Here is a 27,427-nt window from a genome sequence, read left to right as displayed (position 1 = left end):
AGCTTCACTGAGTTACAAAGAAAAGTAGGCAGTAGAGGTATTCCAGGCCAAGAGTGGAAATCACAAATTACACATTACAGTATTGTGTTGATACCAAAGTGTAGTGCAGTAATGACAGTGAGAAACATGATGCATACACAAAACATTCAAAACTAGTCTGCAGCTTAATCTGCATTACAGCACAGTGAAACAGAAAGCAGGGTCATTCTGCTTGTGAGTTTAGTCCACACATTCAACCCCTGACATTATAAAAACACAGAAGCCATATAAATCAACTTTATATGAGCTAAATTAATGAAAATAGTGGAGTTGTACAGTTTATTCAAGGTCATAGAACTGCTAAAGCACCCCACACTCTGAACTGTGCTCACCAGCAAAGTGAAACTATCTCCTACGTTCCTTTCTCACAAACATATGTCCTCTGCTCAATCTGACCCTTTCCAGCTGCAGGAAACTCTGGAGCCTTTTATCTGACAAGGGTAAAAACAACCTCCACAGTACATTATCAGGTCCAGCTAATGGCAACAGACATTGCACACAGTATTTAGTGCTAATACTAGTGCATCTCAAAAAAATAGAATATCACTGAAAAAAATACTTTATTTAATTAATAACTGAAAATGTGAAACTCATATAATATAGATGTATTACACACAGAGTGATATAATTTAAACGTTTATTTTATTGTTGATGATTATGGTTTACAGTTAATGAAAACCCAAAAATCAGTGTCTCAGAAAATTAGAATATTATATAAGACCAATTTACCAAAATACCTTTTGCAGTGAGGGCAGTGTGCCAAGGCCTGCTGGAAAATGAAATCTGCATAAAAGTTGACAGCAGAGGGAAGCACGAAGTGCTGTAATATTTTCTGCACTGACTTTGGACTTAATAGTGTAGTGTCTATGAGGAGATTTTACAGTACTTTATGCTTTTCTATTGCATTTTCATTGGTTGTAAGCCATAATCATCACAAATAAAAGAAATAAATGCCTAAAATAGATCACTCTATGTGTAATACAATTATATAATACATGAGTTTTTTTGTATTTTTAACTAAATTACTAAAATAAAGTAACTTTTCAATGAAATTCTAATATTTTGAGATGCGATAGTATATATGGGTCACTCCTCACTTTTGCCAACTAGGTTTATCTGACATCATGGGCACAAAAAATATCTGGATATTTGTGGAAGCGAAATTAGCTATAAGAGAACATAAAACATAAAAAGAGAAACAAGCTGAAATATCAATGATGGAGTCTGACACTATGGCCTGAGGATTGTGAGCTGGTTTATTCGTAAATATTTGAGAATTGAAAACAAGTATCTGACCATTCACAATTACATGAGAATAAACGTTTAGCTATTAGCACATAGCTAGTCAAGAGTCTGTAGTGAAGTACTGCTAACAAAACAGGAAGCAGATAAATAGAAACATGCTGGCATTATGCCCAATGCCAGGTGTGGGCTGAATGAGGTATAAATAGGTATTTTAGAAGTAGGTATATAAGTAGGTGTCCCAAATCTTTTAATCTAATAGACAATGTTTAATATTTTTTTCCCTTTTTTCTGGCTTACTGAAACACTTATACATATTTCAAGCTCGTATACACAAAGACAGCTTTTAAAGGATGCTTTTAAAGAATTAACATAATCAATAAAGTATTTACAGAATTCTTCACTCCATCAAACATTATATTTTCATTTTCATTCTCCTTATCCACACCTCGATTCTAAATAGTCTCAATTGTAGCTGCTTGAAATAATATTTATCAGTGTTTATATTTAACTGGGAGGGCTGTTTAAGTCTATAACCACACCCCCCCATGTACAAACCACCTCGCTGTGGTCCGGCTTGTAGTTTATAGGTTGATTGTAATCATTTGAATGCACTGGACAGAGAGAAAGGGCAGACTTTGTTTGTGGATGGGTGTCAATGCGGGAGGAACGGAAAAGTCCCGTAACACACATACATACACACACACACACACACACCACACCCATGCAATTCCCCACCTTTCCTCTTTTTCAGAACATAGACAGACACACACACACCCACACACGCACGCGCACACACACACACATTCAGACATACTCACATTATTCCCCACCTTTCCTCATCGTTGGAAAACAAGCTAAAAACAGAGCAGGGTTGCTCTGTTTGCTGTAATAATTCTGCCTGCCTAATCCTGAATCACTGAGTCTGATTCACACTCCTTCAGCATGTTGAGAGAGGAATTCTGTTTTAAAAAACAAGTATCTCAATTTTTGTCGATTTTTAGTTAACGACTAATTTCCACACACTGTGCCAAAATTTCTTGATGAATGAACCAATAAAAATACTTTAAAATTATCTGAATTAAACTCTTTTACATCGACTTCCATTGAAATTTAGAAGTTTTTTTCTCCCTCCTGTAAAGTTCATTAGACAGCGACAAAATGAACATTAATCACTGAATTCAGTTGTCTTGTTCAATCCCATTGCCATGTGTACTGTATATAAATTTCAGCACCTAGCCTCGCAGTCTGCCATCACATATTCACAAATGTTAGTGAAAGAATGGGTGGTTCTAAAGAGCTCACTGAACTACAGCATGGTACTGTACTAGGATGCTACCAATGCAGTTGGTGAAATCTCTCCCCTCCTAGACACTCCACCATCACATGTGTGCAGAACAGTTTTTGAACTTCATCTTGTTTTTGTCTAATATCTACTAAAATAATATTAATCAGTAATAAAATGTACATATGTCCCCTCCCCAGCTGATCACTAATCAACAACACTCATCTAGCTCAGCGACAACTCCCCACCCCTTGTAACATACATAAATACACTGCCTGGCCCAAAAAAAAGGTCACAAACTATAAATATTTAATTGGACCGCCTTTAGTTTTGATTGCAACACGCTGCACAAAGCCTTCTCCAGCACATCCCAACGATTCTCAATGAGGTTGAGGTCTGGACTTTGTGGTGAACACTCCATGTGTGAAAATGATGATCTCATGCTCTCTAAACCACTCTTTCACAATTCCAGCACCATGAATCCTGACATTGTTATCTTGGAATATGGCCGTACCATCAGGGAAGAAAAAAATCCATTGATGGAATAACCTCAGTATTTCAGTATATTCGGGTAGTCAGCTGACCTCATTCTTTCAGCACATACTGTTGCTGAACCTAGACCTGACCAACTGCAGCAACCCCAGATCATTTACCATTTGCTTAATTAAATCCAGGTGAAGACTATTTTTTTTGGCCAGGCAGTGTAAGTGGTCAGCCAGATATATTGAGACAGTTTTGATACATGCTACAATAAAAATCAAGCTCTACACCTGTCTGTTAGCATCTGTACTCATTATGTGTTTCCCTGTAACTGGTCACACATCTCTAGGGGCTTTTATGTATGTGTGTTTATTTGTGTGTTCCCAACACCCTGCTCTGTCCCAACAGAAGTTTCTACATCCAAAAGCTTTGATACTGGAACTACCGTTAGTCATTGTCTAGTTCAGTGTCTCAGCACACAGCCGTTTGTCCAGACATGTCTTCATAGTGTGTCTTCCTAAATGAGGGGGTGCGGAGTGAGGTGAGGTGGATATGCTGCCTCATTTCCTTCTCTCTGCCCTCCTATGGTGAGGGAAGGAAGTAGGTGCTCTGGCATATTTTACTGAAGGCTTCCTGAAATAAGTATGATCTGAGAGGAAAGGAAGTGGAGGCAACATTAAGGGGACGGACACTTCCTGCGCAGCTGGGGGGGCCTCTGAAATCATATCCTGTCAAATTCCCCCCTGACACCCCCCTAGCCTAATGTAGCAGGCGAAAGAGAGAGAGATAGAGAGAAAGAGAGAGAGAGAGAGAGAGAGAGTGACCACAGTCTGGCTGTAGAGAGAGGCAGGCATATACCTCCCAGACACTACTGTTTTTTTGCACATTGAGATCTTCCTTCAGAGTAAAGGGTCCTATTTTAGTGATTTACATTCACAAGCCATCAACTGTGCACCTCACAGCTAGATTTAGGGTGTGCCAGTGTGTCTTTGCTACCGTAACGACATCATGTGTGGCTCAAAACAAAAAGTGGCATGTGCTAATTCTCTTAATTAATCATTGGTGTTTTTTGAGTGTAAGGTGCAATTAACCATTCAGCGCGTCACTTGCAATTTCCTTTAAGAGCCAGGTGTGCTCTGACGGATTTCTATTTCACTGGCGCAGGTGAAAGGTGTGAAAAAAAAAAAAAACTGTTGGCTGGGTGTAAGATAGCAATAAGCATCACAACGTGCCTTGCGCAGGGTGCAAGATAGGAACCTCAGTGTGTATCAATCACCTAAGAAACAGTGGACAAAGCCATATCTCATCATTCACTAATTACAATAATAGTTACTACTGTAGTTTTTATTTAATAAAGTATGTATGCATATGCTTATTTTTTTCTCATTCAGTATATACCAGTTATTTTTATTTACTTTTATTCTAGTACTTATGTATTATTAGTGAGTAATACTTATTATACTTATCACTTACTTAGTACTGATTTTCCAATTATTTTTCCTATTACTGATCATTTTTTGTTGAGGTTGTTTTAATTCTTTGGCAATATGGTACTCCATACAGTAATGCCATAGATAGCAAACAACAAGGGCGTGAAACACTTGATAGATTTTATATTGAGTAAGAAATAATTACAGCAATTACAGTGTTTGTTATAGGGTTAAAACTATGCTGTAATATGTGGATTCTGCAAGCTTTGCCGGTACCATGGACCAGCTTATTAAGTCAGGGTAATTTTTTTTCCACGAGTCAAAACAGAGTTGTAAATAGGCTTGGTAAATGTCAGCCCATCTAAAGTTGCACATCTACTATTTATATATTTTAAAAAAACAACTTAAAATAAATGCATACTTTTTTTTTTAACATCTTTATGATAATATTGTAAATCTTGATGACAGGCAAGAAAATGTTTGTGATTATACATTTTGGTAAAGGCACATGTTTGCAACCAAATTTCAGACTCCACTTATAGTAAAAAGTGAAGGAGCCAGACACTAAACGGGCTGTCGTGGGCTGATTAAATCTGACTGCAGTTGCAGATAAACAGTCTCAATATCAGCACACAGAGCAGCTCAGTACTCAAATGATGTTTACCCTGTCTCATTTGGTGTTCTACAAAACGATCTAATCCACTTACAAAATACGATTATCTCTGCGTCTCAGTAGCAAATCGGCTATAAGACTGCACACATACTAAACAGCAGCTCCACTTTGCAGCTAAAATCCATTCAGAATAAGTCTCAAAGTAAAAATCAGAATTACAATGAATACTGATGACGGTAAAAGGCTAATGGGAAAAGGCTCACATTCCAGCAAATGGATATGAGGGAAAAAAAGCAACGTGAAATGAATTCCGCATGTGTGCTCTTGCTCACACAGCTATTTTTAAATGTGTTTATTTATTCATGTGAAAATGTAGTGCACTCCTTCATACTGAGCTGCAAAACACCCCTTGTTTCTTCCCTCACCTGCAAAACGTCACTCAGGCTCCTTCTACGTCCGTTAACTATGGCAAAAGGCCTCGTCCTCTCCAGGGGCTTATCTCCTCTGCCTCGACCTGACACTATAGGAAGAGAGAGACAAAGACAGACAATCAGAAAGATGAATTAAAGGATTATGTGACAGAGTGTCTGAAAGAGCAGGGGAGGTGAAATATGTCTTCTTTTCATTGCATTCTGTAAGAGATTCAGGATGTCCTGAACATGACTGCCCAACAGCTCCTATATAACTAAATTATGTATAAAACAAACCCCACTGACCTCTTTTCACTAAATACTGAACACTAATCTTAGGCATTGTGTTTTTTTTTCTTATGTAGAAAGAGAGTATATTTTACAGTTTCTTTCATGAAATATATATAAATAAACACTGGAAATGGTTGAATACTTGCCCTGTGGTTATGAATGTTCTGGCAATACTAGGATTTCACTGATTACTGTGAACTTTTCAGGGGCAAAATGAGTTAGATAGAAATATATAGTTAGATTGAGAGAACTGACCACTACAAAATTCTAAACAATGTATAAATACAGGAATAAATGAGGCAAATAAAAATAAATACATACATACATTTAAAACAATGTATAAACAAAGGAATAAATTAGGTAAATAAAATAAAAATAAATAAATCCAAAATAATGCATACATACAGGAATAAATGGGGTAAATCAAAATAAATACATACATTCAAAGCAATGTACAAATACAGGAAAAATTCAGGTAAATAAAAATAAATACATACATTTAAAACAATGCATAAATACAGGAATAAATAAGGTAAATAAAAATTAATACAGAAATCCAAAATAATGCATAAATAATTCATGCTATAAATTGAACGAATACAGAAACAGTTAACCATGTAAAAGCAGATAAACAAAGAAAGTAAATCTAAAAACAATGTATAAGTAAATCATATTTAAAGAAATCTATAACTATAGAACCAGTGTATAAATATACAAACACATTTATATAATAACACAATATATAAATATATTATATATAAACACACAATTAAACATATATTTTTAATAAAGTATATAAAATACATTTCTAGCACATAAAATAAATAAAACACATTCTGTTAATTATGTATTAATCAGGTTCTGCTGAGTTTTAATTTCTATAATAAAGCAAAAGTAAAACAGAAATGTATTTTCCTACATATTTTACGTAATATAATAAGTATCAGTAAAAGCCTAGTGAACACAGTCTGATGAAAATATGAAACATTCCACTTCCAGTACATTAATCTGTCTTTTGTGGAAGTACGTAAAACAGTGCCAGGATGCAATTCATCCCGATCATCAGCACTACAGGACTGCAGCCCACAAGCCAACTGAGAGACACAGACGAGCATCTCCACCAGGGAAAAGCTTAAGGGTCAAATGAGGACAAGCAGCAAGTGTTCCAGTGTTCAGTGTATAACTCACCAGACACAAACTCAGTCTGGACTATAATGTACATGTTTCCCTGACATCTGTTAATACACAAGGAGACACATGTCCATATGTGCTGATACTCCTAAATATCAGCAGCTGCACATAAGGTTTGTGCCTGATTTACATCTGTGTGTTTTATTAACAGCTGCTGTCTGGGTTCATTCAGAAGTATGGAAAAGCTACAGTGACCTACAGTCTACTCAAAGACAAGCTGTTGTTTGGTCTACACCTGACAGCTAAATCACAATATGCTCATTAAAATCTAATTATAACACACAATAATTAAGTTTGCTCTGATACGGGAATTATGGGCCAAGCATGTCCAATACTTTTCCAGTTCATACAGTAAATGCTGGTACCAACAAATGTACACAGTAAATGTTCCAGTGTTAAATTAACACTTTTACAGAGTATTTTTTTCTGATTATCCATCTGGATTCAGGCACCATTTGGTATGTTCTACTTTTAAACACACCTGATTTAATACAGAATGCCCCCCAGGAGCAGAACTGAATTCCCTGAAACGTTATTCTTCAATTTTTGATTTTCCTCACTGTTTGTCTCAGTATTCAAAAAATGACCAGAAATACCCCCTTAGCTTTAAACAGCATCATTCCACTCTGTTCAATTTGCACTCTAAATTACATTAATGCTCCAAAATATATCCAATCCTCCAAGTTCTCACATGCACTGCATCACATCACTGTGTACCACATAATGACCAGTAATCAGACCTGAGTCTGACATTAGCGTTTGTGTACAGTAAATGTGAGAAAGTGTTTACACATGCCAGCACTGTACTCACTGATGAACCTCACAGTGAGGACACTCCTAGTAATTCACTTCTGGATCAATAAAGTCTTCTCCATCTGTCTGAGCAATGTGCCTGTTCAGCTGGCAGGGCAGCGGAGGAGCGAGGATCCTCTTAAAACAATACAAACTATAGAACAGAGCTTTTCATTTCTGGTATTGTCAGACACAGATTGGTGAGTTCTTTTTTTAAACACATCTGATTCAACCATTCAGCTGTACAACCATTCAGTTAGTACAGAAAACCATAAAACCCACTGAATGGTCTTTTCCACAGTTAATGTGAAAAAGTAGCAGGTAGGTCTGTGGTCTGTGTATTGGTAAGTACTTGTGTATCGTCATATATTCAGATAATGTAACCAAGGCAACATATTGCAATTGTAAAAATGTAATTTCATAAGAAACTTTCAAAGAATGAAAAAAACACAATTATAACAGTGGGAGGTAATGACAGAGTACAACACTGCAATCTAGTGGCCAGGGTTCAAACACAACACAAAATAAACCACCAATCTTTACATGCAACATAGTAGTTCAGCGCTTCCTGTTTGTATAATCACAGTTTTACTAAAATTGATTGTAAAAAATTGTAATATATTGTCTGGCTTACAGCCTTGAAATATATGATGAATTTTAACCCCTGTAGACCTGTCAGGATTACTAGTTCTGTGTGAGCAATATACTGTCCCAGAACAATTGGATTTTAAGATAATTGTATGCCACTGATATTATGAATATACAAAAGCATGATAACATTACTTTAAAGAGGTGTAACTAAAACCATAACTAAAATAAAAACACTGATCAACATATTGGCTTATTCATATTCACCTATTAACTCTGATTAGCCAATCAGCTCTCCCTCCTGTCCTGCCTTTAAACACATACATCACCCAGTGCCCCTCCCAAACTACTCCTCCCATTTTTTAAAGGGTGGAGTCAGCTACAATCAGGGGGTTTAGTGCCCCTTTTATCAAACATGGGTCAATGTTTAATCTCTCCTGGTCTCTGGAAACTCATGGATAAAACTTCAAAACCTTCTTCCCAGTTGGGTTCTCCAACATGGTCATGTTATCCGGGATAGGACCTTTGGATGATGCTCTGGAACACAAATTAAGAGACCACTCCAATTTCTGAATCAGCTTTTCTAATTTTGCTATTTATAGGTACATGTTTGAGTAAAATGAACATTGTTGTTTTATTCTATAAATTACGGACAACATTTCTCCCAAATTTCTAGAAATGGCTGAAATAACAAAAAAGATGCAGAGCTTTAAGACCTCAAATAATGCAAAGAAAACAATATCATATTCATAAAGTTCAGAAATCAATATTTGGTGGGATAACCCTGGTTTTAAATCCCAGTTTTCATGCATCTTGGCATGTTCTCCTCCATCAGTCTTACACACTGTTTTTGGATAACTATATGCCACCCCTGATTAAAAAAATCAAGCAGTTCAGATTGGTTTGATGGCTTGTGGTCATCAATCTTCCTCTTGATTATATTCCAGAGGGTTTCAATTTTGTGAAATTAATGAAACTCATAATTTTAAGTGGTCTCTTATTTTCTTGACAGAGCTGTATATATAATCAGTATTCAGAGAGTGACTGTCTCCTACCTGAGTGTGAAGTGTGAGTGATTCCTGCACTCCTCAGGTCGTGTGTGTCTTCATCAGCAGGTGTGCTCTCAGTGTTCAGCACTCCCACAGGTGAGGCAGATGATGCTGGTTCTCCATCTTCCAGCAGTGTAAAGCCAGTGTTCCCAGGTAACACAGTCTGAGTGAGAACCAGAGGAGCAGGAGTGCATTCAAACAGCAGCACGGTGAGAAAGACTCGCCATAAAACCGTCAGTAGAAGACACCCGGGGCTCATCCTCTATGTTTCATTCCACGCAGGAGGTAGCAGAAAGACAGACACACGCAGGACCTCCACAGTTCCAGCCCTGATCAGACGTGCAGCTGTCAGACACAGTGCTCGGTGCTGCTGCTGTATCTCGCCTGATAGAGCTAACCTAGCTCTCAGATCTGAAGCGCTGGATCTCGGCCCACTCCTTCTCTCTGTAGCTCTGTCTCTCTTTCAGTATCTGTCCGCTCCTCTCTGTTTTAGCAGCACGAGTCCAAAAACCGCTCCAGCTTCCCCCTGTTCCTCAGCTCTGACCTGTTAAATCCCTCCGCTCTGCTCTGTAGCTCCTGCTGAACTGCTGCTGCTGAGTGTTTACATGCAGGAATCGCGTTTAGCTCCGAGCCCAGCCCAGCTAGGCGGGATTTCCTTCAGCCTGTTAACCCTTCACTTCCCTCACTGCTCACTGCCCTCCTCACACACAGCTGTGCTGTATATGCTGTGAACTGTATGCTAAAACTGAAAGCAGGCTAAATGTTTATATACAGACATTATAGTAAAATGTATACAGACATAAGAAAGCAAGAAAAATAAATAAACAAAAAAATATAGCGCAAGCGGCAATTAAAGGTCCAAGCACGGCCAAATGGTTACGAGGCTGAAGTTGGTTTGATATTCGCAGCTCCAGATTCGTTTGGCTCGATATTCGCAGCCTCGTATTCCCCGGCTGAAGTTGGTTTGATATTCGCAGCTGCCGCTTCACTGAACCACCGTGAACTAAAGGGAGCGTTCACAAACACCCGCTGTTTATATTAAACACCTCACAGATCAACACTGAAGGAGATAGAATGAAGAAAAGCAGTACATCTGTTTATTAACAATGTAAATATACAATATATTATTAAATATAATTTCGTATATTGTAAAATATTTATTTTAATTACTGAATTTATAAATATATATTACAATAAATAATTAAATGTATATTTAATAAAATTATATTTAAAAAGCCATTGCACTCAAAAAATATGAGGCAGATGTTCAAGTGTGATTTTGAAGAACTTTTTCATGTTGGGCCAGACCATATACACATGATCTGAAGAGTACTAGTCTTCTACTTTAAGAAAAACCTGGAATTAGCCTGGCCCAAGCTGATTTTATACTTTAAAATGAACTGGCAAACTTTGAAAGACTTTTTCATCTTGGGCCAGAACACATACACATCAGATGAAGAGAACTAGTCTTCTACTTTAAGGAAAACCTGGAATTAGCCTGGCCCGAGCTGATTTTATACTTTAAAATGAACTGGCAACATAGCATACCGATCCATAATGCACAATTTTTTTATGTAAAGCTGATGTTCCAGTGTGATTTTGAAGGACTTTTTCATCTTAGGCCAGAACAAATACACATGATCTGAAGAGTACTAGTCTTCTTCTTTAAGGAAAACCTGGAATTAGCCTGGCCCGAGCTGATTTTATACTTTAAAATTAACTGGCAACATGGCCTACCGATCCATAATGCACAAAAAAATTGAATATAAAGCTGATGTTCTAGTGTGATTTTGAAGGACTTTTTCATATTGGGCCAGACCAAATACACATGATCTAAAGAGTACTAGTCTTCTACTTTAAGGAAAACCTGGAAATAGCCTGGCCCAAGCTGATTTTATACTTTAAAATGAACTGGCAACATGGAATACCGATCCATAATGCACAATTGTTTTTATGTAAAGCTGATGTTCTAGTGTGATTTTGAAGGACTTTTTAATCTTGGGCCAGACCAAATAGACATGATCTAAAGAGTACTAGTCTTCTACTTTAAGAAAAACCTGGAATTAGCCTGGCCCAAGCTGATTTTATACTTTAAAATGAATTGGCAACATGGTATAACGAGCCATTTTGCACAAAAAAGCCACTGTTCCAGTACAATTTTGAAGATTTATTTAATCTTGGGCCAGAACAAATACACATGATCTAAAGAGTACTAGTCTTCTACTTTAAGGAAAACCTGGAAATAGCCTGGCCCAAGCTGATTTTATACTTTAAAATGAACTGGCAATATGGAATATCGATCCATAATGCACAATTTTTCTTTATGTAAAGCTGATGTTCCAGTGTGATTTTGAAGGGCTTTTTAATCTTGGGCCAGAACAAATACACATGATCTGAAGAGTACTAGTCTTCTACTTTAAGGAAAACCTGGAAATAGCCTGGCCCAAGCTGATTTTGTACTTTAAAATGAACTGGCAACATGGAATACCGATCTATATTGCACAATTTTTTTTATGTAAAGCTGATGTTCTAGTGTGATTTTGAAGGACTTTTTAATCTTGAGCCAGACCAAATAGACATGATCTAAAGAGTACTAGTCTTCTACTTTAGGGAAAGCCTGGATTTAGCCTGGCCCAAGCTGATTTTATACTTGAAAATTAACTGGCAACATGGCATACCGATCCATAAGGCACAAAAAAGTTTAATTTAAAGCTGATGTTCTAGTGTGATTTTGAAGGACTTTTTAATCTTGGGTCAGAACAAATACACATGATCTGAAGAGAACTAGTCTTCTACTTTAAGGAAAACCTGGAATTAGCCTGGCCCGAGCTGATTTTATACTTTAAAATGAACTGGCAACATAGCATACCGATCCATAATGCACAATTTTTTTTATGTAAAGCTGATGTTCCAGTGTGATTTTGAAGGACTTTTTCATCTTAGGCCAGAACAAATACACATGATCTGAAGAGTACTAGTCTTCTTCTTTAAGGAAAACCTGGAATTAGCCTGGCCCGAGCTGATTTTATACTTTAAAATTAACTGGCAACATGGCCTACCGATCCATAATGCACAAAAAAATTGAATATAAAGCTGATGTTCTAGTGTGATTTTGAAGGACTTTTTAATCTTGGGCCAGACCAAATACACATGATCTAAAGAGTACTAGTCTTTTTCTTTAAGGAAAACCTGGAAGTAGCTTGGCCCAAGCTGATTTTATACTTTAAAATGAATTGGCAACATAGCATACCGATCCATAATGCACAATTTTTTTTTTATGTATAGCAGATGTTCAAGTGTTCCATGTTGCCAGTTCATTTTAAAGTATAAAATCAGCTTGGGCCAGGCTAATTCCAGGTTTTCCTTAAAGTAGAAGACTAGTTCTCTTCAGATCATGTGTATTTGTACTGGCCCAAGATTAAAAAGTCCTTCAAAATCACACTAGAACATCAGCTTTATATTCAATTTCTTTGTGCATTATGGATCGTTATTCCATGTTGCCAGTTCAGTTTAAAGTATAAAATCAGCCTGGGCCAGGCTAATTCCAGGTTTTTCTTAAAGTAGAAGACTAGTACTCTTCAGATCATGTGTATTTGTTCTGGCCCAACATGAAAAAGTTCTTCAAAATCACACTTGAACATCTGCCTCATATTTTTTGAGTGCAATGGCTTTTAAAATATAATTTTATTAAATATATATTTAATTATTTATTGTAATATATAATTATAAATTCAGTAATTAAAATAAATATTTTACAATATACAAACTTATATTTAATAATATATTGTATATTTACATTGTTAATAAACAGATGTACTGCTTTTCTTCATTCTATCTCCTTCAGTGTTGATCTGTGAGGTGTTTAATATAAACAGCGGGTGTTTGTGAACGCTCCCTTTAGTTCACGGTGGTTCAGTGAAGCGGCAGCTGCGAATATCAAACCAACTTCAGCCGGGAATACGAGGCTGCGAATATCGAGCCAAACGAATCTGGAGCTGCGAATATCAAACCAACTTCAGCCTCGTCAAATGGTTTAGCAAGCCAAAAGGCAACAAAAAGAATCTTGATAATAGGCCTTATGGTTCAGAAGTTTTGTATCTAAATGTGAGTGACTTGCCATTACAGGAATTTTCCAACGGTTTCAGGAAAAAACAATTTACAAAAAAGTGCAGAATAGTAAATCATTCTGTTTCTAACAACATATTTAGATTATAAACCATTACCATTATAAACATTATGAACATCAATTCAAACAACAAAACGTATGAAAGTCAACAGAATCTATGTACAAGGCTTCACACTATTATCAGTGCTTTTAATAACTGACTAGTCTTAGCTTAGCGATTAGTGGTAAGTTAGCTGTTAGCATTGGCTAGCGATCAGCATTTGCTAGTTTTTAACATAGGCTAGCGGTTAGCATTGGTAATTAGCATTAACTATCGCCTTAGTGCATTTCTACAAGTGTCAAAAAATGTTCATAACTGAATTGGTTATTTATTTCCCTCATTTTCCTTTCAAAACAACTAAACTTATGGTGCTTTCACACCTGCCTCGTTTGGTCAGGACTTTCCGACTTTTCAGTTTGGTCCAACCAAAGTAGCAGGTGTGAAAGGTGCCGCGAACCGGATCTTCTGAACCATGGTCCGGTTCGCCTGCAGTGTGAAAGCGCTTTTCTAGATGGTTCGAACTTTCGGACCAGTTACAGGAAGCTGAGCAGGCGTTCCTCAACAATGGCAGCAGAAGAAGAAAAATAACCATCTACTACTGACTGCAGCCTGCGGGAAGGCGGAGTTGGACGTCAAGCGCGTCCAGTCCCACCCACTTTGTCCATGCAGGAAAAATGAGCCGTGGATACAGCTGCTGCAGGACAAGCACGTTCGTTTGGTGAATTTAAACTAACCTAGAGTACTGTGCCTGATGTTGCTGCTGCTGGTATAAAAACCACAATAGCAGCACTACTATGGAGAAGAAATGAATCTGTTCATTCATTTTATCCTTATCCTGGAAAGGCTGTCCACCGAATGAACCACCCGCTGAATTGTCAACACGCCAACGTCAGTCGCATGTAATTTTAAAACCAATCAGCGTCAAATTAAGGAAAACGCATCGATACGTAAGTGATGATGAAAGGATGTAGGAGTGCGCTCCTGGTGCAGGGTGAAAACAAAAATAAGCGGACCAAATATATACAATGTAGCAAACACATGAACCTTGGTTCGGACAACGGTCAGGTGTGAAAGCACCCTTAAACACAGCAGGGTGAATATTAGAGATAAGCTAAGCTATTAGAACACAGGAGCTTCTGCTCTGACTCACCGGAGCTCTCTTTGAACACTTCAAATACTAGAAACTGCTTCTCTTCAGGGTTTACAGCTGTATTACTGACATAAGAAAAACTTATTAGCCTTATATGGCAATGTTTGTTAATTTAGGGTATTATTAAATATTTTGGTACTGGGAATCATTCAACTGTTGCAGCACAAGGCACATGGGACTATTATATTTGAAAAATCATAAATAAAATAGAAGCTGATGTTAATAGAGATGGCTGCTTGTTAAAGCACTCACAGTTAGGCTGTTGATATTGATCCATGAAATAAAGAACAGGGTCATCTGTATACTTTTTGGCACAAATACGTATGTACCATCTACACAATAATGAGAAAAACACATGCCTTTTTATTTAAGAAGATACTTTTCAATGTGTACATCAAAGTTTACAAAAGTACGTTTGGATGGCTGAGAGAGATTATTATCCAACATAGTAAACATCTGTATCAGACTCGCTGTCCTGAGACCTGCTGTCTGTGTGGGCTGAGCAGACGCAACTACTGCCCAGGTCCTTCCAGCACTGTGGGCAGTAGAGCACAGTGCAGTGTGGATCAGAACACTGCACACTTTTGCTCTGCCTCACATGCTCTTCACACACCCAGCACCAGTGCAGCTTACATCCAAACCAGGCCAGAGGAGACAGCAGCGTAGATAACATCTGTCAGAGAGAAGAGTGGGTCAGGGGGTTATCAGGGGGATTTTGCCATCGGTGTATCCTGTCTGGTGTGATGTAAAGTGGTGTGTGCTGTGAGCCTGTGACTTGTAGAAATTAAGAGATTACAAACTAATTACCAGAAGTGTCTATAAATGTATTACTCTCTGTAAATATCAATGAATTTGCTTTTTAAAAGAAATACAATTTTCGCAAAGCACAGTTTATTCTCCTCTGTGGTCAATTTAGCTAAAAAAAAAAAAAAAAAGATTGGCACAGATTATTTGTACGGAAATTCTTTGTTTTTGGATGGTAGACACTAAACAAAGTACAAATAGTCTTGGGCAAATTATGCTCTAGAAACGTTCCAATTAAAGCGAATAGTATGCCACCTATTGTACAACTTATAAATCAGTTCAATACTACAAATGGTGCAATTGTCATATTTAATATTCAAAAATAACATATGTAGAAACACAGATATATTTTTACTATTTCAATATACAGCATGCTGTGTTTTCGGTGTGAAAAATAAATGGTAATCCTTTAACACACTTTATTAAGGTTTTTATTATATCATTATATATATATTAATTTCAGTTTAGTTAAGTTATATCGCCCAGCCTTATGTCAAAAATGCAGATTTTAGGCAAAATCATATTTGTGACTGTAAGTTTTGATTTGAGGTACATTTTGGTGGGTCCAGAGTATAGGAATTGTCGTGTGACTGAATACACACCTGGTTTGGTGGCAGTCGGCGCCTTCTCAGCCGTTTTCGCTGTCTGATGATGTACGATATGTGTCTGTCAAGCTGTAGGTTATAGAGGAAAAGAATCCTTCTCTTCTCTCTCTGTCCAGAAAAAAGGTCCACATAGAAATTTACAAGAGGAAAGAGAAAGGGAAAATGTAATTCTGACGTTGTGAGAATGGCAGGTCTAAAGGGTTATACAGCCGTGCTGTCAGTATGCTATTGTATGCAGGTGGCAGTAACATTGATGTATGCTGTTGCTAAAAGAAATGAAAAAATGAAAGGCAGACTGTGTTTATTTATTCATAGAGTATCGGTGCATTGGATTGTAATGAACTGTACTGAATAAACCAATTTTTATAGAACAAGCAGACTCTTACCAAAAGTACTGATGCAACATCTGTATCAGCTAAAAAATAAAAAAAAGAGTGGAGTCTAGATGTTTTGATTTATCTCAAAAATGTGTATGTTGACCAGTATAGTAGAGTATTTCTGAAAACAGTGATCTGTGTATGTATGAATGTAAGGTGTGTAATAATAGCTGTATTGATGCAGCAGCTGTTTCAAGCCTGAAGGAGCCCCTAATCCTCACGGCCGCACGGGCCCTCAGAATACTGTGTCTAATGCTATTACTGTAAACCCTCTCAGCGTATTACTACCACACACACACACACACACACACCACACACACAACATTTCTCCTCACACATCATTTTCTGTTAAGCCCACTGAACTCTGTGAAACCCAGTGAAGCACACTTCCAAGTTTCAAAGTGCTGTAAATGATGTTAACAGCCAAGTCTTGTTTTCTTATTATGTAAGAATAAGCATTTTACATCATTCTGCAAGTGTGCAGAGTGTGCTGATGAATCAGATCCCTACAGTACTGTTTCACACTTTAATGATTTTATTTATTTTATATTTTATTCATTGGAAGAAATTAAGCTGTTTGCAGTGAGGAAGCTAAAATGTTATTCTAGTCATAAATAAAGCATGTAGATAAATCATACAGGCTCTAACTTCCATTCAGGGTGTACAACACCGAGCAGCATCTGACCCCGCATATCGCAGAAAGTAATCTGTGAGAAATGAATGGAACTATAGAGTTTGTTTGCCTTTTCAGAAATGACAGTAAATAATAACTCTGCGAGGGAAAGTAATTTTGTGCAACAATGTACACTGTTTGTTTTGATTTTGCTGGATATGAGGGAACTTTAACGTTTGTTCAAGCCTTCCTGTGCTAAGAGCGCAACAGCAAAACAACCAACAGGCTGCGCAATAATAAATATTCTCCTGTGGAAATCCTGATTTACACACGCACCGACTGGGAGAGAAGCCAGCAGCTGAAAACACACAGCACACAGTGCTAAAGAACTGTACCTGACTTTACAAAAGTGCAATAACATTACTCTAAAGCCCCTTGATTAGCCTGTATTCTGTGTAAGATATACTGCATATACTGTATAAGCTGCTTGCAGCTCATTAGGTGCTCACACTTCATGCTTTTAAATGCATAAGTTATGGTAACAGATCTTTCAGATTCCAGAGCCCATATTTCACAATAAGAGACCCCTGCAATGCACATATTTCCTTTTCACTGCCATGAACAAGCTGATTCGGCTACATTTAAACATCTTGTAAAGTAGATTAGCGTACGTATTACTTGGGGTAAAAGTAAAAAAGTGTTGCATTGAGGCCAGGGTTAGAGTTGAGTACTTATTAATCATAATTAGATTTTTCACAGCCCTGAGTCACCTCATGTGACTAAAACTCAAGTTAACACCCAAACAAAGCCTCTAGTCAATGCCTTCCTGAAGAAAACAGTGCTCTGTTTATTTCTACTGTTAATCCAAATTGCAGTTTTTGTTTTTCTGAGCAAAAAGTGTTATGTTATTATAGATACAATTTAAATATTTTTGACAAAATTTCCTTCATGGCTCAATTATAATTAACATACTTACAGTGGGTCTTAAAAGCTTGTAAACCTGTTAATATTTAAATGAATAAATATATATAAATTTGACCTAAAAGATTTCCAGATTTTGTTTTTCCAGACGTTTCACAAGGTCTACAGGTTCACTGTAGGCATAATTTTTTTTTCATAATGCATCCATCCATTTTTGATTTACTGTTGAAAAAAAGGCTGGATTAAATATGATAAATAACACATTAAACATTGACAATATTAAAAACAAAATCAAAATGTGCAGAAAACATTTGGATCAGGACAAGGAAACCAGTCCATCAGAGAGTACCACACACATTTATTTACTCACCAACTCATATTTTAGCTTCAGCAGTTTACAGTGTGTTTTTGGCAGGTGGGAGGAAATCAGGCAATGAAAAAGAAGAAAACCCACATGCATCCGGAGAATACACACCAAACTCCCCGCAGACAGAGACTAGAGTGAAGACTGAACTTATGACCCCTGGCCCATGGAGCTGTACAGCTCATACATTCCCACCAAAAATAGCAAAATGCCCAAAATGCATAGGAAAACAGTTAAACATTGGTTTTGCACATTTGCACACATTCTTCGATTTTTTAGTATTTGCAATATTTTGTCAGCATTATTGGTAACAGTTAGTACTTTTAGCATTAGAATTTCTCTCAGTATTATTGTGTCATGCCTCAGCATGGTGTAGAATTTCCTGTACCTTTTGTATACGGTTTAAATCTGTGTTTGAGAGGTGAAGCGATCATGTGATTTTGTGTTTAGAGATTATAATTGGTATTAGCTATGTGCATGCACTGTATGTAACACAATGCTGGATTAAGCTCTATGGATCCCATGTTGCATCTGCTTGATTATGTAATACTAAACGTGATCAGTGCTTAGCGGGGAGAAACTGCACATGCAGCAGTGACTCATTCACACAGCTCTGCTGGGGGACGAATAAGAGGTTCCTAATGAATGAGCAGCACATGCAATGATAAGTCTCCCTGAACCTGAACTTCCCATTCCCTACTACATCTGTCTGTTTACATAGATTATTAACACCCATCAGGAATAAAAATAACCACATAGACACATTGAGGAAACTTTTAGAAAACCTAAGGTATTAGATATGCAGCACTGTAATCAAAGGCTTTGAAGGCCTATGATTGTACTGAGACTTTTCTATGTCTTGCCAGTAGCTGTGTGTTGTGTTACCTTAGGGAAGTAGAAGGCAGTGATGACTCTCCGTATGCGGTTGGCATAAACCTGCAGGCAGCACATGGTGCCCATCAGCAACAGAGGGAGGACACACCACAGGTAGTCTGAATGGCTCAGAGCATGTGGCTGTGGGAGGCATTCTGTGGGGTACACATACATGCATATTTGTTTTTAGATCAATAAAAGGCAGTGGGGTCATCCATGTATTAGGTCCTACATGTGGTACTGCATATATATCTTATACACACAAGCTTTCACTTTTTATGTTTTTAAAAAACACTGAAAATGAGCTTTATTAGTAAATAGTAAAAGTACAGAATAGAACTGATTTCTCCCAAAAGAAAGAACCAGTCATTATATGGTTATTCATTGGAAGGGCCCAATTAATATTTTCTTGAAATTTATGACAGTTTCTCCGATTTTGCTATGTATAGGTATATATTGATCAAATTATTTTGTTGTAATCTTCTATAAACTACGGACAACATTTCTCCCAAATTCTAAATTAAAATATTGTCATTTAGAGCATTTACTTTCAGAAAATGAGCTTTCAGACTTCAAATAATGCACAGAAAACAATTTCATATTCATAAAGTATTAAGAGTTCAGTAATCAATCTTGGGTGGAATAGCCCTGGTTTTTAATTACAGTTTTCATGCATCTTGGCATATTCTCCTCCACCAGTCTTACACACTGCTTTTGGATAACCTTATGCCAATCCTGGTGCAAAAATCCAAGCAGTTTAGCTTGTTTAGTTTTATAGCTTGTGATCATCCATCTTCCTCTTGATAATATTCTAGGTTTTCAATTTAGTAAAATCAAAGAAACTCATTATTTTAAGTGGTCTCTTATTTTCTTTCCAGAGCTGTAAATGACACCATCTAAAATGACCTGGTGAGATATAACGCATGAGATATCCTCAATGAGAACACAACTACACCATGGGAGATCTGCCACGGCCTTTGTCCTGATTTAAAATAGCCCTGTCGACAGCTACTGTGTGGAGCCATGTGCTTCTGGGCATACCAGCATCAGACCTGGTTGGACAGAGGCCACACCAAGCTTTCCTTAGGTTTTACTGCCCCATCTAGCAACCTTGATGAGCTTAAGCACACAGCCAGACCAAACACGTCAACACAGAGACAGCTACAGTGACAAGAAACTACACAGTCTATTTTTTAACGTCTTATCCTGCCTATCTTTTCCAGTTATTATAGATGATTGGCCTCAATAAATAGACCCTTAAGTTAGACTGTCAAACATTTTGACTAAAAAATATGTGTGTTACAAATATTTTTAAAGTAAGCTTGACTGCCCACTGTTTGAGAAAATGTCTTGTGTTTGCATGTTTTATTTAATATTATATCAATATTACAAAAAATATATATATATATATATTACATCAGCAAATCATTTCAAATGCAGGACTGCTGAAAAGCCTTACTACAGGCCACGCTGTGAATGGACTGTAACCAGATTACGTTCAACCTTTGCTCTCTAACAGAGCAAGCCAAACTGCTCGTTAAGTAAATCCAGCTCAGCAGAGGTCACTCTGAGTGAGCTGAAGACTGTGTGTCAGGGCTAAGACTATAAATGCAGCGAGTTCTTGAATGCTCCTAGAATCTAGGCTTTGTAAGCCGGATTCCGTGGGCTGTGGTTTCTGGTTTGGTCAGGCAATGGCATCAAGTCAGCAGGCAGGTCACCTACGCTGGTTACTGGAATCAATATCCAGCTTGGAGGAAGTGTTGAAAGCACCGATAGTTTTCCGCAGGAGCTTAGCTAACATGGAGTCTCCATCGATGTCAATGTGTATGTTGTGATGACCTACAAAAAAATAAAAATAAAACAAAAAAAGCAATTTCAGAATGTTGTTTCACACATATGTGGTATTATATCTGTTTTGCATTTACATAAACTGTATGTGTATTGGTTTCTTATTGTATATATTATTCAATTTGTTTAAAATATCAGCTGCTTTTAAAGTTCTGTGTAAGACAACATGTACATCTGCAGTTTGTGAGTCTTTTCACATTTTACTTTACATCCTGTACATTTGCCCTCCTGGACAATTTACACTTTCTGTACATCTTGTACATTTGCACTAGTGGACACTACACCATTCACAATACTTGTAGGTTTACTTACAGGTTTATGTTTATTATTTGTCATATCTGCTGATAACGTCTGTCTGTCTGTCTGTCTATCTATCTATCTAATTTTATAATGAACACACGCAAAATATAAAATAAACAATTTCCACTAGTGTCAATAAGTTCATATTCATCTGCTCAAAACTGTTGTTTTCTATTGGCAGTACTTCTCTACAGGGACTAGACAAGCTGCGTGTGTGCATTTGCACATATGTGTCAGCATTACAATGCACCCATTAGTAGGGGTGTCTACAAACATTTGCATATATAACATTACCATTTTTGAGTTTCTGTGTTGTTTCTCAATATGTGCCGTCAGTCAATGATGTAATAACGCAAACAAAAGTGATATCCTGTATTTCTAGATATCATATAATTTACTTACTTGTAATGGAGAACTCTGTAAATGTATGCCTCTGGATGATATCGAAGAAGTGGAACAGAACACCATCAGTGGCCAGCAGAACAAATGTCAACAAAGCCAGAGATACTACCTGCACCAAGCCTGCAATCTATACAGCAGAATACATCATCAGTGCCTAAATAATTTCCTTCTGTATCACAGTAAACACAAAGCGAAAGCTTCTGCTTTTAAATGTAAAAAGAATTGTGCTTATTGAACATGCTATAATCCTAAAAACTGTACCACAGGTTTGAGCTCGCTGGGATGGATCTTCAGGTTGCAGGGATCTATAAAATTACTCTTTTCTGCTTTCCTCATGGGCAGCAGATATGTCTTACCCTGAAACATGCACGTGTTGGGTAATATTAAGATCACTATATTAAACTCTGTAACTTAAAAAAAAAAAAAATTCATCTGCCCCATAAAATACCTGACTCACATACTAATATATACTTTTATGTGTTTAATTATAATACTTTCAGCAGATTTAAAAATGCTCGGGTCAAATAGTCCCTAAGGAAAAAAGGGTGTTAGTGAATTTGTGGATAACAGGAGGATTAAATATCCCCCTGTAGCCCCTTTATTTAGAGTTATAGGGGATCACCATAGTCTTACCAGCGCCTTTCTCCTTTCATCAATCTGTTTGAAGTAGGTTGTAATGTAGACATTGTCAAAGCGACTATTGCGTGTGTATTGTTGTGCATATCTAAAACCCCTGTAAAAAAAAAAAAAAAAAAAGAAAAAAGAAAAAAAAAAGTTTATATATGTTACATGTTTATAACTGGCAGTAAATATAAACTACCTCCATACATACACATACGTATATATATATATATATATATATATATATATATATAATAATAATAAAGAGCTGTAAACTTGCTGCTACTGCATCAAATGGAAAGTAATAATGAATATGTAAGAGAACTTACGATGCAAAACCTGCAAGGAATGCAAAGGAAAGCAAGATCTGTATGAACTTTGATATGTTCTCAAAAGTATTTTTCGTCTCCTGAAATGTCTTGGTCAACTCCTTACGAAATTCATCCTGAAGAGCCGTGACATACATGGGATGCTGCTCCAGTTTCTGTATATGTCAAAACAAAACAAGACAACATGCTTCTGCTAATATTCTAGTCTGGCAGATGAAAATGCTTCTAGTCTAAGATTTATAAAACTTCAATTAGTTAAACTACAACCCAAGTCAGAAAAAGCGAGAACAGTGTAGAAATGGCAAAAAAAAATAATAATAATAACTTTGATGTTAATTTCATTGCAGAAATTACAAACACTAGATAATTCATATTCCATCTGGTCAGCTTGATTTATTTTGTTATTATACATCCATTCCTGCATTTCAGGCATCCTTATATTTTTTGTTTATAAATTCTGCACACATACCTAAACAAAGCTGATGCTGCTTCTGGACATGGTTAACAAATGGCTTCTGTTTTGCACAGTAAAATTTTAAGTGGTATTTGTGAATGTAAATCATGGGGGTTTAATTTAATCTTGTGCCCTTGTCCTTTAAACACAAAACATCCTTCTGTTTTTTAATAATTTAATGAAGTAGATGGAGGAATATGCAAATTACTTCTAGGTTTTCTTTGAGGAGCATTGTTTTTTTAAACATTTGAATAATTTCCTCGCGCATCTTTGCAGGAGCTTCACAAAAACTCCTTTTGTGCACACTGCTTGTGTACTAAACCATGATTGAAATAACCTGTTTGATATCACATTATTATTTAGTTGTTGTATCTCACTACTAGCCCTTAACGTTTTTTGGAATGTGCTGCAGGCCTGAAATTCAGAAACAGATGTATATTAACAAACGGAAAACATTAAATATAATCAGTATAACATAAATACAGTTTTTTTTTTATTTACATATTTTTCTAACTTGGGGTGGTATGAATTTAATAAGGAGGGCATACATTTTTAAGGGACATAAACAGTGAATAATGCTAAGGAAAACCGACGAAACAAATCAATTTAGATACATAACCATATTTCTTGCAAGAGATAAATCCATGTATTTTGAAGCAGATATTCTGTACCTGAAGTACAACATTGGTGGTGAACTGTTCTCCAAGTTTATCAATGGAGGAACTGAGCTTGTCAAAGGTCTGGCCAAAGTTTCCCTCCACTGGAATCTTGTCCTCGCACCATGGAGTCATAACTAAGACAGATGTAGCATTGAATTAACACAAGCCAGCATAATCGTGTTAAACTACAGAACTACCAAGTTAATGCTGGCAAGCTAGTCAACAAACATGGCTAGACTAGCTAAAGACTAAATCAGCATCAGTTTATTTAAATGGTTTGGGGAAACTGGTTGCTCTGAGAATTTACTGCATTAGCTCATGAAAAAAGACCAAGATTCTTACCTCTCATGATATTACACAGGAATTCAAACTTCATCGGCACACAGAGGAAGTGGTTGATGATGACAGAGTCAACTGTGTCCATACACTCTTGCCACTTACTACTGAACCAGTCCTGACAGCGTTCAATGCCCTGCTTCACCACATCTACATACAACATTATATTATTACAACAGGCCACAGAGAACATGAAAATGCATCTAATAAACAATATTCGGGAGTCAGCTTAATGACTATCACTATATGTGAGTCTAATCTCCTAATACTTATACAAATAAATGTTTCTGAAAAGATTTTTGCTTCTATATCTGGTTTTCTGATTGTATTTTTCAATATAAAATGTATAAATTAAAAGTTGAATACAAAAATCAAGACTGTATTGACCAAAATAAAAAAGAACATCCTATTTTTACTTTTATTTTAACTTTACTAAGTAAACTTTTAATCAAATATTGTCAAATATCTAAATTCTCATCTCATTGTTAAGCATTTTAAGCAAGGTTGGTATATATTAGTATTACAGAGCAACATATTTCAGCTATTAATGTAAAAATGTATTAGATTTATATGTATATCTATGATATATTTGAGTAGACTAGAATCTGAAAATAACCTCTGGCATGTGTGACCGTCTTTTACATCTGTTTTGTAAGTTTTAGGAGAATAAGGCGCAGTTATAATAAACTGGTCTAGAGTTATGAGAGATATACAGTATTTACATGATCTGTTACTGACTGATGTTCATTACAGGGAGCTTTTAAGTCTATGCCAGTCATTCATCCATTCAAACATTTGCTCCAAAGTTAACATTTAATTGTATAAATACTTTGAAATACTTATAATAATAATAATGATATATGTGATTAAATGTATTTATTTAGAATAAATAATCAGAGAGCGTGTAATTAAGTCGATTTTTTCATTGCCTGCCAGCACCTAAAAATTTGAAATGGGAGAGAAAAACATAAAAAAAAAAACCATAAATAAAACACAATTTGCCAAAAAAAAACAACAGATTTAATAGGGCCCTAATTTTATATGAAACCTTTAATATAAACCATATGAGTGTGGGACTTACAGTCACAGCGCATCATAGTCTTTGCAACATACTGCTCCTGAGTACTATTGCCTGCAGCTGTGTCATTCTGACCGAGGGATTCGTAGCCATAATGGCCCATCACCTCGTCCCTGATGCTCTGAAACTCACTGCTCACATTCTGTGCCTCTTTCTGGAACTTCACACTGTCATCCTAATAAACAAGAGAGACATATGTACTGGAGAAAAATCACAGCAAAGGAAACCAGGGGTTCTCAACCTTTTCTACATTACGGCCCACCTGTTTACAACTTGAAAGCGTCAAGGCCCCCCTAATATATATATATATATATATATATATATATATATATATATATATATATATATATATATATATATATAAGAGTTTTGTACATTCTTGCAGCTCTATTACAAACATTTCTTCATGGAATCAAAACTGCCTCTTTCTTTATTTAAGGCATCTTCATTTTAACAATGTAGTGGAGAATGCACGGCCCCATTCATTCCTTAATTACATATCCTTCAGTCCTCATCAGTTTGAAAATCTTCCATTCAGAAAATACAGGGAGGTTTCAGCTGCATATTTAGTCTATGACACAGTTGCCCTGTTGAACTCACCACTATTTCCTCCAGGACTTGAACAAAGGGCTCAGTCACTGCCCTCCACATGACCTTACTGTACTTTATTTGCAGGTCTATGTTACACCCCATAGAGAAGGCCACATCCTGGACGTTATGTTGGATATTTGAGATTGGACCTGAGGGAAACAAATAAGACGTACTTGTGAACTCCATGAACTTTAGGCCTTTCATTCAGTAAATAATCCTAGTAATGTACTAGTAACCACATAATTTACACTATTTAAACTATATATGTCTATATAGTGTCAACACCCATTTTGATAAATGCATTCAGTTACAGAACTTTGTCAGCACCCATCCTTGACACAGATTGTTGACACAAATGTACACAGCCCCTAGTGTGGACCTGCGTATGGGTTTTTAGGGTCTGGGTAGTTCAATAAGTTAAAACTGGTGTACAGTAATCTCAGCCAAGGTTACTCATCTCATATGTAAGCTCTTATGCATGACCAACCTTAAACTTCAAACTTAAACCCAGTCTTAATTGTTATTAGAAAAATTAAATAATGGCACCATAGGTTATGCAATAAGTTTTATTAAGGGATTAAGTGCAGTGAGTTTGAGTCATTAAAGAGAATAGTGTATTTCACAATGGTAAATCCAACCTCATCACATCATTGGCAGACATTTGGTTAAGTTGCACATCACAAAGAAAGTGTTTGTGTTTTGAGGCAATATAACATATATAGAAGAATGTTAACCTTGCCTTAAAAATACTTTTTTGTTTGCTAAGTTGAATAATTATTGTAAGTTATTGTAAGTTAATTCTTAAGAAAAAGAACGTTTTAAACATTTTATGAATTTCAAGTATTTATTTATCTATCTATTTTCATTAAATTATCAAGATATTTAAACATATCCAAGGATCCCGTGTCTATTATCTTTGGATAATCGTCCCTAGTAATCTTTGACATCAGTGACATCACAACCTTCATATTGTTTTTTTTCAAGGGATTAAAGAGGGTAAATGTTCAGAAATAAATAATTTAAATTTCTATATCATTTATGTTGGGAAACTAGGATATTTGTGTATTCTTATAAGCTTTATAAATAATCAAAATAATAAAAATGCAAGTTAAGAGACACAAAAAGGTAGATTATCCTGATAATGATAATTTGTGTTTTTACCTTGAAAAAGAGCATGCAGGACAAGAAACATCCCAAACGCCCGTCCACGGGAACCAAATATATTCGGAAACATCAAGAGAACTGTGCAGCGGAAATACGAAGAAAACATGCCACCTAGAACACACACTGCTGTAAAAGCAAAGATAGCCTATCAGGGTTGAACTACTATTGACCAAACCTTCATATAATTAACACAAATTCTCCTGCCTTATTACAAACAACAAGATATGTTTAGATATACATACCAACAAATGCATATCCAGCAATGACTTTGTGGAAGAAAGTCAGTGATATGTTGCTCACGAGTCCAAAAAATAAACCTTTAATAAAGATAAAGGGAAAAAACTATGTAAACCTCCCTGTAT

The 27,427-nt window shown here is 36.4% G+C and overlaps 2 protein-coding genes across 7 annotated transcripts in view; both read right to left on the bottom strand.

Moving 5' to 3' along the window:
* Positions 1-10,111, bottom strand: part of adam15 (ADAM metallopeptidase domain 15) — a 47,373-nt gene extending 37,262 nt beyond the window's left edge. The window contains exons 1-2 of one of the 5 annotated variants that reach the window (XM_022673583.2): positions 9,417-10,111; positions 5,515-5,609 (exon numbers count right to left, since the gene is read on the bottom strand). In XM_022673583.2, the coding sequence (XP_022529304.1) occupies positions 5,515-5,609; positions 9,417-9,669 (348 nt within the window). In that variant the 5' untranslated portion in view covers positions 9,670-10,111. The remainder of the gene's footprint in view (positions 1-5,514; positions 5,610-9,416) is intronic. The other 4 variants (XM_022673581.2, XM_049480508.1, XM_022673582.2 and 1 more) reach the window with 4 other exon arrangements.
* Positions 10,112-15,069: 4,958 nt separating this feature from the next.
* dcst1 (DC-STAMP domain containing 1) overlaps positions 15,070-27,427 on the bottom strand; it is a 38,508-nt gene continuing 26,150 nt past the window's right edge. For both annotated transcript variants that reach the window (XM_022673580.2, XM_022673579.2), the window contains 14 exons: positions 27,308-27,382; positions 27,063-27,191; positions 25,911-26,050; positions 25,314-25,485; positions 24,239-24,382; positions 23,909-24,030; positions 22,784-22,938; positions 22,467-22,566; positions 22,095-22,190; positions 21,834-21,960; positions 21,006-21,122; positions 19,296-19,438; positions 16,133-16,243; positions 15,070-15,399 (listed from right to left, as the gene is read on the bottom strand). In XM_022673580.2, the coding sequence (XP_022529301.2) occupies positions 15,163-15,399; positions 16,133-16,243; positions 19,296-19,438; positions 21,006-21,122; positions 21,834-21,960; positions 22,095-22,190; positions 22,467-22,566; positions 22,784-22,938; positions 23,909-24,030; positions 24,239-24,382; positions 25,314-25,485; positions 25,911-26,050; positions 27,063-27,191; positions 27,308-27,382 (1,868 nt within the window). In that variant the 3' untranslated portion in view covers positions 15,070-15,162. The remainder of the gene's footprint in view (positions 15,400-16,132; positions 16,244-19,295; positions 19,439-21,005; positions 21,123-21,833; positions 21,961-22,094; positions 22,191-22,466; positions 22,567-22,783; positions 22,939-23,908; positions 24,031-24,238; positions 24,383-25,313; positions 25,486-25,910; positions 26,051-27,062; positions 27,192-27,307; positions 27,383-27,427) is intronic.

This window comes from Astyanax mexicanus, chromosome 6 (assembly GCF_023375975.1).
Source record: "Astyanax mexicanus isolate ESR-SI-001 chromosome 6, AstMex3_surface, whole genome shotgun sequence".
Lineage (NCBI taxonomy): Eukaryota > Metazoa > Chordata > Actinopteri > Characiformes > Acestrorhamphidae > Astyanax > Astyanax mexicanus.
Note: the sequence above shows the minus strand (reverse complement) of the source record. Positions and strands in the feature narration are given on the sequence as shown.